The 13,720-nt window shown below is 40.7% G+C and overlaps 1 protein-coding gene across 3 annotated transcripts in view; it reads left to right on the top strand.

The window, feature by feature from the left end:
- The window catches only part of DMD (dystrophin), a 1,951,120-nt gene that overhangs the window by 841,254 nt on the left and 1,096,146 nt on the right, over positions 1 to 13,720 (top strand). For all 3 annotated transcript variants that reach the window (XM_036016633.1, XM_036016635.1, XM_036016634.1), the window contains one exon: positions 12,148 to 12,320. In XM_036016633.1, the coding sequence (XP_035872526.1) occupies positions 12,148 to 12,320 (173 nt within the window). The remainder of the gene's footprint in view (positions 1 to 12,147; positions 12,321 to 13,720) is intronic.

Below are 13,720 nucleotides of genomic sequence, written 5' to 3'. Positions count from 1 at the left end.
CAGAACTGTGTCTTAAAATATTTAAAAGCACTGAAGCTCTAAGTGAAGAATGGTTTAATCAGTGGTGTGTTTTTTTCTTGTAGTTTGAGATATATTTTTGTTATTTATTTTGCTGTGTTTCTTCTGACATTTAGAAAAGCCAGTCTGTATTCATTTTCCTGCTTAAATTGGTAATCATGGACACATTAATACTATAATAACATTCAGTTGAACATAATGAGTTCATATTATGTAGGTCAAAATGTTCAAATATTGGCAATTGTGTATAGTTCAATATAATAGAGTGACTTTTATGCACATCTGGTTATTTCTGAGTCCTAATGTATATCATTAAATATGGAAAAAAATCTAGAACTTTGTATTGTAAATCACATATAATTAATTGACCCTAACTCCTGCCGATTCCTAAATTTAATTTGCCAAACCTTCGGCAAAAGATCTTTTTTTAGATTTTATTGATTTAGATTGATTTATTTTTAGAGAGGGAAAGGGAGGGAGAAAGAGAGGGAGAGAAATATCAGTGTGTGGTTGCCTCTCTCACGCGCCCCCTACTGGGGACCTGGCCCGCAACGCAGGCATGTGCCCTGACTGGGAATTGAATCAGCAACCCTTTGGTTTCCAGGCCAGCGCTTAATCCACTGAACCACACCAGCCAGGACTCTTAGCAAAAGATTAAAGCATGCTCTCATCATGAAGGAAATCCATGGGACTTCCAAAACAGTAAGGAAATCAGGTAGGGTCTTAGGGTGTTAGGGTCTTACTCCTACATCACAGGTGGCAAACACAAGGCCCACAGGCCAAATCTGGCCCTCCACCTTGTTTTATGCAGGTCGGCACCTTGTTTCTACCCAGAGGCAGCACCGAGCTCCTGACCCCTAGTTAAGGAGTAGTTACATTTATACAGTCCGAACATTATATTCAGCCCTTTGAAGGCAACCATGAGGCTGATGTGGCCCCCGGTGAAAATGAGTCTGACACCCCTGTCCTATATCATGGTTTTTGTTTTGTTTTTTCTTAAATTCATGCATTTGGGTTTAGAACAATTATATGAAGCAGTTGTTTTGCTTTTCGATCTCTCAGGTAGGACACATGATGGAAAACATGCTCTCCCAACACCAGCAGCAGTAATCATTTCTGAAATGGGAAAATACGACCAAATGTGTTCCCCATTTTCCCCAAACTGTGTACTGTCATCTGTATTAATTTATACAGATTGAATTGCATTCTGTCTTGTAGAGTACTTATTTATGAACTTGCTTGATCACTCATAATAGATTTTCAGTCTTTATCAGAATAACACGGGACTCATGATTGTATATTTTAATAGGAAAAAGGGCTATCCAATGAAACTCAGGGAAAAAAACCTATCCTGTCCACATTTTCGATTTCATTCCTTAGCAGTAATCAGATTTTTAGGTTTCCTTGTATTTTCCCCATAAAACCTACTTGCCCATCCTCTGCTCAGTTGCGTAAGACTTAAAAGAGTGTCCTAGTTCTAAAAAATTTGGAAACATGGAACATCATATGTCTAATTTTTAATGAACAGAAAAGCATTTGCTTTGACACGACTCAGTTACTGTGTGCAAGAGCCAATTTTTCTATCAAGATTTTCTGTAAAATGATTTAGACAATGTGCACAACTCAACTCAAAATGTAACTTTCACCAACTGCCTTGTGAAATCATTTTCAGTTTAGTCGGTGCTGATGGACTAGAACTGTTTCGGAGGAACACTCGGAGCAGTGGAGTGCAGCTTTGCATTGTTTGTTTTTGTTGTTCTTGTTGATGTTCTGTGCCATTTGGGAAATGTGTACAGACATACCGTATTTTGCTGTGTATAATGCACACTTTTTTTGCCCAAAGTTTTGAGGGAAACATAAGGATGCACATTATACATGAGTATAATGATTACATACCATGGGTGTAATAATGGGCATAATAATCCTGTGTATAATGCACACAGAAATGTGGGTACGTGTTATACATGGCAAAATACAGTACCTCTGAATGAAGGACTTTGTCTATTGTTAGGTATCGGAGGTACTGAGAGGAAATCACAGAGGCGGAAATCATGGAGAAACTTAGACTGGAAATGCAGGGAGACTGTTATTCCATTCTTTATTCTAACAGTTAAATGACCGCTAAAATAGAATAAGTGGGGAGGTAGCTGAATAGCTCCCAACACCCATGGGGACCTGAAGGATTATCTCAGTGGATCAAGAAAAATGTATCAATAAGGTTCAGTGATTCCGTGCACATCACATTTGCATAGACAAGTTAAGGTTCAGAGATTCAACTTAATTTTGCACTTTAAATCGACAAATACTTATTAATGCTGTGCCTTACACTCTAAAAGAAATACAAGACATGATCCCTGCACTCTGGTAATTTGTAACATTAATCGAGAACACATTTCATAGTTATACAAACAAGTTCAAAAGTAATGCAGGTAGGAAAGTCATAATCGAGCCAAAATACATAGCATAAGACATGAGCGTAACTGAATTGATGAAGAGGAGAAGGCAATGCAGAAAGCAGAAATGGAGAGTAATTTTATAGAGGAGAAAGTTCTTGAGTATTTGTGCTTTGACTATAATTGGAATGTGGACAATAATAATAGCTACCACTTATTTATCACGTGCCAGGACATGTTCTCAGTTTGTTACTTGTGGTAACTCCTGGTAATCATAACACCCATATGAAGAAAGCACTATTACTAAACTCGTATTTCCAATTACCCAAGGTGAAGATGGTGGTTTGAATCAGAGAAGCAGTGAGGTCAAATTCTGGATAATTCTAGCCCTGGCTGGTGTGGCTCAGTGGTCTGAGCACTGGCCTGCAATGGAACCAAGGAGTCACTGGTTCCATTCCCAGTCAGGTCACATACCTGGGTTGCAGGCCAGGTCCCCACTAGGGGGCACACGAGAGGCAACCATACACTGATGTTTCTCTCCCACTCTTTCTCCCTCCCTTCCCCTCTCTCTAAAAAATAAATAAATAAATAATCTGTAAAAAATAAAAATAAATTTTTAAAAAATTCTGGATAATTCTAAAGGTAGAGCTCATAGGATTTTGTGGCCAGTTGCATGTTTGTTGGTAGAGACAGGAGTGAAGGATAACACTAAAGATTTTAACGTGACCAGCTGGAAGGGTGGAGCTGCCGTTCACTACACAATGTGGAAAACTGCAGAAGGGATAGGTTAGGGTATCAGGTTGGTGTCAGTTTAGTTTTGACATGTTGAGTTTAGGTGCTTATTGGGCATCCAAGTAGACATCAAAGACAGTTGATATAAGTCAGAGGTCAGGAGAGAATCTCAATTAGAAATAGAAATTTGGGGATCACCAGGCGTAATCTGTTGGCCCTTCTTCCACACTCTGACACAAACTCTGGGACTTTTTCTACGTCCCTTTCCCAGCCCTCTTTCCTCTAACCCCACCTCTGTAGGCAATCTTAGCTGCTCCATGGCCTAAATGTCACCTTGTCCCAAATGGATCTTATTGATGGAGGCGGAAAACAGAATAAGCAAGATGTCAAGATAGTATTTCAGATTCATTGCCGGTAGTGCCCAACAGAGGGGGCATCCAGCAGTTGGAGAGACTGAGACATTTCATGACTAAGTCTGCTTAAAGCTATGGCAAAGTCTTTGTGGGCTAAGAAAACTAGGACGCCTTTGTCTTTCTGGCTCATTATTATATTCCCAGTTCATAGAAGGTGTTCAGTGCATGGTAGGTTCTCAACAGATAGTTGTTGAGGTTGTGAAGACAGAGGAGAAACCAGAGGCACAGTAGAACTAGGTAAGATTAGGGAGGCACGGCTAATGCTAGACGGTACTGAATGCTGCAGGGTCAGGGGGAGAAGATTCAGTGAAGAAGCTGTTGTTAGTGAAGCAATAGGTAGAAGTTTCCTTCAGGAAGTAAATATGGTAAAAAAAAAAAAAGAAGTGATTTACAGGTGTTTGGAGCCATCTGCTCACATGAGTCATTTTGAGAAATGAAAACTGAGCAATCACTAGAAAGCAATGTTATAGTTTTGTTTTGTTTTTAAATGAAGTTCAATCTACTTCAAGCCAGAGTCTCAGTGAAATATGGAAGTCACTTTTAGGGGGAAATATGCTAAGCAATCAATTTCACATTATCTTAGATTTTAGCTTCTGTTTTTATGTCTCTGAAACTATATTCTTTGAATTTTAAGGCCATTCTTTTTTTCCCTGCTGAGACATTTTAACCAAGGGAGCATTGGCAAACTGGGAAGTATTTTGTAAATAATTTTTGAATATTTTATTGCAAACTTTAAGATAGAAGATAAAAGTTCAGATCAGTGTTTGTATATATACCCTACAGTCAACCTATTATTTAAAATTCTACCATGGTAAGAGTTTTAAACTTATCAAAGTGCATTTGAGCTTGCTTTGGTATGAAACAGATCTAAGGGCACCTGTAAATGATAGACATCCTGATTTTTTTAAATTGTGCGAATTGCAAGCAACTGCTGAATCACATTTTGTGTTAAGAAGTTGTGAGATACCCATTTATTTTCGTGACTACAGGGAAGGCACAACAGAAATAATGCTGGGGCTTTCTGTAACAAAGAACTGAGCTGAAGGTAAGAAATGACATTAAATTTCAAGTTCTCCTGTAAGTTCATTTTTATCATTAGTAATTAACAGCAAGTTCAGTTGATCTGAGATATCACTACCCCTGTTCTGTATATGCCAGCGCTGTGCCATCTCTACCGTATCTACTATGACATTCGTACAAATGGGTTTACCACTTAGGTGAGTGAAGGCATGGTCTCTCATGAAACATTCTGACATCCAGGGAGTGGTTGTCACTTTACGTTAAATGGAAAAAAACCTAAACCTCAGAAATCTGTCTGTTATGATAGAGAACATAGCATAGTTAAAATTAAGAGTTACTTGAGACCTTTATGCCAACGTGATTAGCCGGCAAATCGGGCCCTTGTTCAGTGTCCTAGCTAAATTGTCTGTAGTATCTAGTTTCTCTTTTTAGCCCATGGAAGGCACTTACTACCCAAGATTTGAATAAATGAACTATTTTTAGTTTCATATTGTTTGGTTCACGAATCCCTTTAAAAACATTCTCTTCTTAAAGGGAGACCCATGTTTTCAAATAGTGTTTATCTCAAAGTGGAGGCCCACATTTTTGCCTCTGTTATCCATGAGTGCTTATTTGAACAGCAAGCTTTTCAATGAGAACTGTGAATTGAGGCATCATAGTTCATAGTTTTCTGTTCGTCTTTATTTCATGTATCCGGACTTCATCTTTCAGTTGTGAGAGTTACTTCACTCTCTAATTTTTCTCTGTTAACAGTGTGTAAAGAAGGGCCTCACTTAATTTGATTTTGTGAACCAGAGTGGCAAGGATGCTATTCGGCAATGTTAAAGACTTAGATTCTATAAACCCATGTACAAATGCCTTTCAGAAATTAAAATTTCCTCTCGCAGGAAGTGTGGTTCACAAGTAGACATCTTACAGGATCGAAGGGGTGTTGGGGAAGTCAGTTCATTGGGCATGGCAAAATTAGGAATGAAGTGGACTAAAAGTTGGCACTGCATCGTTTTCCATCATATTGTCAGGTAAGATAAGGAACTATTCAGGGGCAGAAATGGAAATAATATATTCTATAGTGATCCTAGGGATGTTTTTTTTTTTTATCACCATAGCAACTACAGGGACTATGGTTTCATTTTTAGAGGGTCAGAAACTGTAAAGATCACTTATTTCTAGACAAACTAAAATAGGAAAAAGCTATAAAAGATCTCATGTCTGACTTTAAACTATGGAAACTGCTACAGAATTGTCTTTGGTGCATATACCATTTTTCTGTGTGCAATGCCGCAGGGAAAGGAGTATGTGTAGGGACTTTAAAAAAGATTTCCTGGACTCCAGCCAGTTTTGACAGCCTTCTCTGAGAATGCACCAAGGAGCTATTATCTAGATATCCAGGGAGTATGATATCCCCTGTCCCAGTTTGTGCTTTTTTGCTTTTTTCACCTAAAATAGAAAGTTTTCTTGTCTTTACAACATGCTGCCCAGCATTACTAAAACGGTTCATGACTCGATTCTTTTTTTAAACATTTATTTATTTATTTTTAGAGAGAGGGGAAGGGAAGGAGAAGGAGAGGGAGAAAAAACATCAATGTGTGCTTGCCTCCTATGCACCCCTGACTGGGGACCTGGCCTGCAACCCAGGCATGTGCCCCGATTGGGAATTGAACCAGTGACCCTTTGGTTCGCAGTCCGGTGCTCAATACACTGAGCCGCACCAGCCAGGGCCATTACTTGATTCTTAGTTCTTGTACCACTTTCCAGAAAACTGAGATCTCTGTAGAGATTTCAGGCTAAAATCAGGAAGCTTTGCAAGCTCACATCCTCAGAGAAAGAATGTGTGTGTATACCATGCCACACCACTTCACACCAAAGCCGTAAATAGATGATTTTTATTCTATGATTTGTATTCTGGTGGGAAAGACCCTTCTTTCCTCCTCTTGAATTTTACTCCCATATAATGTTACAGCCATTCATTTGAAGTGTTTGGGCTTGCAAAGTGCAGGCAAATGTGGCTGGTTGTTGCAATGTGAATTTAAGTAATTAGCCCATCCTTAAGCCGGCTGCCCGGAATCACTTGGAGCATTTGTCCGATGTCTGGGTCTTTGCCCTTGGGCTGGCAGCTGCACAGAGATGGAGTCCACGTCTCACACCAGCATCGGGAGTTGCCCCAGTGCAAGTGCTGGTGACGTGAGGCTGCCCGGGTCAGCTGAGCTAGCAGGAACTTTGCAGAGAAGCCGTGTGGGTCATGATCTAACCAAATTCATAGAATAGCCCGAAATATTCAGTCCAGGCCTCCAGGCTCAGAGCCATCAGAAGATGGTCGTGAAATTTTTCCAGGTGAATAAAAAATATGTATGAAAGGTGTGCTTGACTGCAGTGACTTTTTAGGCATTGCTAGCATATACCAGATCCATTCTATCTTTTTTTAAAATTATTGTTTCAATTACAGTTCACGTTCAGGATTATTTTGTATTAGTTCCAGGTGTACAGCACGGTGGTTAGACAAACTTCACAAAGTGGTCCCTCAGGTATTTCCAGTACCCACCCGGCACCATACATAGTTATCACAATATTATTGACTGCATTCCCTATGCTGGACTTTCCATCCCCGTGACTGTTCTGTCACTACCTATCTGTGCTTGTCGATCCCTCCACCTTTTTCTCCCAGTCTCCCAGCCCCTCTCCCATTTGGCAACCATCTGTCTGTTCTCTACATCTATAGGTCTGTTTCTGTTTTGTTTGCATTGTTCTGTAAATTCCCCATTTTATCTTTTTAAAAAGTTTCTGTTATATAGTCAGTTTTGTTTTTATTAGTAGTAAACCTTTCTTCAATAAACATGTGTCTTATGTCAACCAAAACAAACTGCGGTGTCGCACTACACTCTTTTCAATTTTGTAGTGAAAGGAGGTGACAGTGGAAGACAGTATGCTCTCTCCAGGTTTATATTTCCTTTTTCTTTTTCATTTTTTTATTGTTGTTCAAGTACAATTGTCTTTACCCCCCTCAACTCCCCCCGTCCCACCCACCCCCTCCTCCCACCCTCAATCCTACCCCCCTTTGGCTTTGTCCATGGGGCCTTTATACATGTCCCTTGATGGTCCTTCCCCTTCTTTCCCCCGCTATCCCTCTCCTCCTCCCCTCTGGTCACTGTCAGTTTGTTCTTTATCTCCATGTCTCTGGTCCTATTTTGCTCACTTATTTTGTTGGTTAGATTCCACTTATATTTTCACACTTCCCAAATGCTGAAATTGCTCTTGATAAGATCCCTGATGACCTCCTAAATTCCCAAAGTTGATTCTTCCCTCCTTTTCTAGCGACCACTCCCTCCCTCCTTCCTGTTCTTTCATCTTCCCTTGGTTTCGAATTCCTTTACTCTTAGGGTTCTCTCTCTGGGTCTGATGGGAATTACTTTTCATGCATGCTTATCTATTTCCTCTGCCTCTGCTTTTGACAGAGGTGTAACCTCGGGCAGGCTTTTGTCTTACTCTTTTCACTCTAAAGAGCGTTTCTGAGCAATCTGACCTTCTCTTGTGCAATTAAACATCATCTGAATGCCGGTGACTCACAGTTCTGTATGTAGCACTGGTAGAAGACAGTGTTAACCTGCCTTCCCCCAGATCAGTACTCCCAAAGGACGTCTTGGTGTTGGCACGCCCTCCATTCTCTCCTATGGTAATGGTCACCCTGTCAGATCAGTACTCTTACACCGGAGTTAAATTGAGTTACTTAACAAAAATAATAAAGCCTTCCGATCACAAAGTTCCATGGACTTGAAGAGAACACCTTGGGATGTTATAAACAGCTCCCCTCTCTCTGAAATTAATTCACATAACAGTTCACCATTGCAATGTAACCTTTTTTGTAGCTAATTGGAAAGACATGGGAATACAGCTGCTCTTTTCTCTTTTAGGTTCCCAGTGTAAGCATGGCCTTTTAGTCCTTACAACTGACAGTATCTGTGTTCTCCCGTTTCTATCGCTCAATTCTCCACGGAAGCCAGTCTTCATGCATCACAGTCAGAAGTCTTAGAAAGAGGCAGGAAAGTGCCCCCAAATCTCCCCATAACCTGTGTACTGTTGCCTAGTCTGACTTGTGGATTTTACTTCAGAGCCTGCCTTCTGGAGAGCTACAGGCCCACCAATACCCACTTTCTATGTAGCCTTGTCTCCATCTCATACATGCTTAACACCCTCCCCACCAGTGCCTGAAAGTTAGCAAAAAAAAAATTCCCTTTTGTTGGTGTTTGTTAAGTCTTTATATCTATATTTATTTATCCTGCCAGGAAACAGGAGATACCTGAATTAGAGAACATGTTATTAATTATTCAGTAGCATCTTCGTGCCCATTCCCAACCCCCAAATCCCCATAGGAAAATGCAACGAGGGCCAGATGTTTACTGCGCAGGGTTGCGGTACAGGAGAGAAAGTCCCAAGTGATGAATATCAGAGCTTATATAAGGAAGCCTGTGTGTGTGTGTGTGTGTGTGTGTGTGTGTGTGTGTGTGAGAGAGAGAGAGAGAGAGAGAGAGAGAGAGGGAGGGAGGACAAACCAACATTTGTTCTGGAATATAAACAAATCATCTCCACGGAGAGTGGAAAATAGAGTTCTGTTATTCTCGGAATGTAATTTAGAATGTAAGCAAAGCGCTCCAGAGAGATAAGTTTCTAAGCCTCTCTGGAGCAATGCACTCGTCTCAACTGGAAGATATGTTTGCTATTCAGTTATCCTTTCACCCAGTTTCCAATACTCTTTGCTCCGAAAGCCCAGACCATGCAGAAATGTGCAGATACGTGTGGCCCAATGCTAGGTGCAATTTCATTCTTCGCAAAATCTGATGTCAGTTGCCTGTTGGATATGTAGCGTCTGAGGCCCCAAAGGCTTCTCAGGGTGATCATGTCCCAAACTGCACTCATCACTTACGCACACAAGCACGCGAGCACACCCGGAGCCTGTTCATCCATCTGAAATCCGTTTCGTCAGTGACACCACGGCTCATCTGGGTTTTCAGGCCAGAGGCCTGCGAGTTACTCAGGTCTTTCCTCTTCTGTACCCAACACACAGTCAGCGCGTTCTTCAGAGTCTTCCTCCTTTTGAACTCCTTTCTCGATTCGACGTAATAATGAATAGCAACTTGATATTTGATTATGTTAGTGAATTTCTGTGAAGTTGGGAGGTGTGATGAAGGTATTCTGTGTACTTACTTTGAAGAGAGTTGATCTATATCGGAAACACATGCTGAGGTATTTGTGAATAAAATATTATACCAACTCGTTTGAGACTAGCCCAGGTGAGGAGGTGCGTGTTTGGGAGCATAGTGAAAGAAGGTTGTCTGCAGCTCCATCAGGGTCCACACTGGACAGCAGGTTCATGGGAGCTATGTATAATATTTCCCTTCACTTTATCCATTTGCAATTTTCTATAGGTTTGTACTAAATCATAGTTTCCCACTGGCTACTGAATTACACTTAAAATTTTCCAAGCACATTGTTGAACATCTGCAGCCTCTGTTTCTTGAACCACCTTTCCCTAATTCCCTACATTTCTAAAAAGGCAGCCAAATCTGCGTGCTCATGCGTGTGGCCAACTAACTATAATGTCCTATGCACTTTGACTGCTCAGCCATGTCAGCCCCACATTGCACTCTCTCCAGCAACTCTCTCCTGAGCTTGTGACCGAACGTGGTCTGTGACGTATTCCTTCACTGAACTTCCAGAAAGATTCAGTGCCACTTAGCGCGCCCACTCATCATATTCTTTCTTATAATCTAGCTGGGAGTCCTGCACTTGTATTGTTTTTCCTTCAGCTCTCCAAACCACACCTTCCCTTGCTACCAGAATAAGATCAATTTAAAAGTTCTTGAAACAAACAAATAAAACTGTCCTTCACCTACTTTCACTTTCGCTATATCGATCCTTTTGCCTGGAAGAGCTCAGTAAACGCCTCTCGATTGACTTGTCTGTAAAACCCCAGATGAGCCAAATAAACAAATTCATACTAGCAAGACAAGCGGAATAAAATTTTCAGCAAATTCTTTTTGGAAATCAATACTTAAAAAATGTTTATTACGTAATGAATTTGTGGCTTGTGAATTTTTCCCTTATGTATAAACTAGATAGAAAGTATGCAGTTAATTTATGGTATACATTTGGGTTCCTTCATTTAGCCAACAAAAATGCACCAGTACCCACCATGGAGCCCTGGAAACCCAATAGAAAGCAAGACACACGACATCCCTGCACTCACGAGGTCTAGTTGAGTGGTGTAGAGAGAATAGTGGATATATAACTGAATGTTAGTCATAAGTGCCATGACAAAAATTAAAGAAGACAGGGAGTACAGAGTGATTGGGACTGCTATTTAAAATAGAGTGGTAGAAAAGGCTCCTTTAACGTGAGAAAGAAGCGGGGGAACCAGCCATATCAATAAATGTCTTGGAGGGAAAGAATCTTTTTGGCAGAGGGAACAGCAAGTGCAGATACCTCGAAGCCATGCTTGGCAGACTCCAGGGGTGCAGAGAGGCTAATGAGGCTGAAATAGTGTGAACCTGGGAGAGACTAAGAAAAGATAAGATTAGAATTGTAGGCAGCGTACAAGCAAGCCGTAGAGAGCTTTTTAGGTCATGGTAAAGATTATGGGTTTGATGAGGGGGCCATGGGAGGGTCCACAGCAGAGGAGTAATATGACTTCTATTTTATGAAGAATCTCTTGTGTGGCTGTCTGGGGAACTGACTGGGAAATGGGCAAGACCGGAATCAGGAGGATCGTTTAGGCAGCTGTTGCAATAATCCAGGTGAATATAATGATAGCCGCTATCAGAACTATAGCAAGGGACGTAATGAGAAGTGCAGCAATTCTGGGCAGGTTCTGGAAGTAAGGCCAACAGGACTTGCCAGCAGTTTGCATCCTAGGGCTTAAAAAGGAAAGCTCAAGGATGATTCTAAGGTGGTCAGCCCGAATAACTATTTCACTGGTATGTCATTTATTGAAATGAGGAAAACCATAGGAAGAGAAGGGTAAGGGGGTACAGTTAACAATTTGGTTAGGGCCATGTTATGTTTCAGATAAGACGCTCCTGAGACATCCAAGTTGAACTTGTGAGTGCAGAGTTCAGAGCTGAGGTCAGGGCTGGGTACGCAAGTTTGCAAGTCATTGTCCTTTCCAGGGCATTTATAGTCATGGGAACAAATAGAGGATGTAGGAATAGAGAAGGAAAGGAGAGGCAAACTAAGTTAGAGCACTCCGATATTAAGACATTGTTAAGAGGAGGAGGATTCAGCAAGGGAAGCAGTGAGGCAGTAGGCAGGAAGGTGGGAGAAAAGCCAGAAGAGTTCAGGTCACAGAAGCCAAATGGAGAAAGGCTTTTGAGGTGCAGGGACGGATGTACTGTATGAAGAATAGGCCTGTCCCTTAGCTGTGGAATCCAAGCAGGCTACAACCTCCGGCTTCAGAACTGATGGCTTTAAAAAGTCAACGATTAAGAAGGTTGTCTATTACTTCCGGGCTTTATAAGTTGCCCTTTTTCTCTTTCCCTAGACATTTCTCATTTCTGGTTTGTCTTACATTTTTGCCATTACAGAATATCAAAGATAACCTGCAACAAATCTCAGGTCGGATTGACGTTATTCACAACAAGAAGACAGCAGCACTGCAAAGCGCCACACCCGTGGAAAGGGCGAAGCTCCAGGAGGCTCTCTCAGGGCTGGATGTCCAATGGGAAAGAGTGGACAAAATGTACAAGGACCGCCAAGGGTAGGTGACATTTTTATCTTACTAAGTGATTATACCTGTTTTCAGGGAACGCTAGAGAGGGAAGTATCACTATCATTGCGAACACGTAAGTGAAATGAGAACAAACCATGATGATTACTGCATACTAACAAGATGAGTTCTAGAAAGTATTCTATACTGAAGTTAGCATTATTTCGGAGCGCTGTATCATCCATGAAAATTCAGGTAATACCAAAACCAGTTTGGGCATTTAACTGAGTTGGTGGAAATAGCTGTATAATTTACAGTGTATACCTTTGGTCTTTCATCACATCTGGGCCCTATATATTTATAGTAGTTGGATTAATATGTTTGAAATAGAAGCTAGCAACAAAAAGTTGATTTTCACTTATCAATTCTATTTTGAAGGCACTATTTATTTTCTGAAGTCTCCCCACTTTTTTGTTATAAAGAATTTGTTAGGTTCAGTTAAAATAATTTTTTAGTGTTTATCTTAATGAAAATACCTACCTTTTAACCCAAAATTTTAAATCCACATTCATTCTTTAGTCTCACATCACAAGGAGTTACAGTATTGTCTTCTTTTCCAATTTTAGGTTAAAAGTAACAAAGTTCTAATGGCTTTAAAACAACTTGTTTCAAATTTGGAGTCTTAAGATATTTCTCCTTTCTTATTCTAAGAGGAAATCAAATAATTTTCTAATAGTTTTAAGGAACCTCCTTGATACCTCACATCTATTCATTTCTAAGCCTCCATATTTCCATTTTAGCTCCGCATTTGCTACGTTAGGTTCCTAAGCTGACAGTGCTGGTAGAAATCTTGGTTATTTTCAGTGAGCGCCCCTACTGTGTTCCCAAGTATCTTTCGCTCCATGTTGTTTTTGTAAGTGTAAGAACTTCAGTACTGTAATCTCACTTCCCTTAGGACAATGTCCAGACTCATTAATTGGGCATATGAGTCCTGTACGTGGCCCTAGGTCCTCTGGTCAGCCTCACTCTTAATTAGTTCCCGCCTGCACCCCACTGTCCACAAGTTCAGCTCTAACGATATTAAACTGATTTGGAGATTTCAGATGTTCTCTGCCCCTCGGTCCTATTTGTCTTTCAGGTCTCACTAAGATGTTATTTCCTTCTCCAGATCCTAAAACTGTCAGTTCACCAGAAAGCCTAGAAACTTAGAAATTGGTTTAACATTTAACATAATATAATATCAATATATTATTTATGCATTTGCACTCATTACCAGATTCACTGGTTCGGAAATGACCTTCTTCTGCAATTTACCACATAGTAATCAGTTGGTTTACTTACCTGCCTCCTGCGCAGGCTCCTTAAAGACACAAGGGCTGTGTCTTATTTTGTGTGATAAACTGAATACTACCGAGTTCAAAGTGGATGTCCAGTGCATCTGGACACAAGCC

This window comes from Phyllostomus discolor, chromosome X (assembly GCF_004126475.2).
Source record: "Phyllostomus discolor isolate MPI-MPIP mPhyDis1 chromosome X, mPhyDis1.pri.v3, whole genome shotgun sequence".
Classification (NCBI taxonomy): domain Eukaryota; kingdom Metazoa; phylum Chordata; class Mammalia; order Chiroptera; family Phyllostomidae; genus Phyllostomus; species Phyllostomus discolor.
This window is presented reverse-complemented; position numbering and strand designations above follow the sequence as displayed.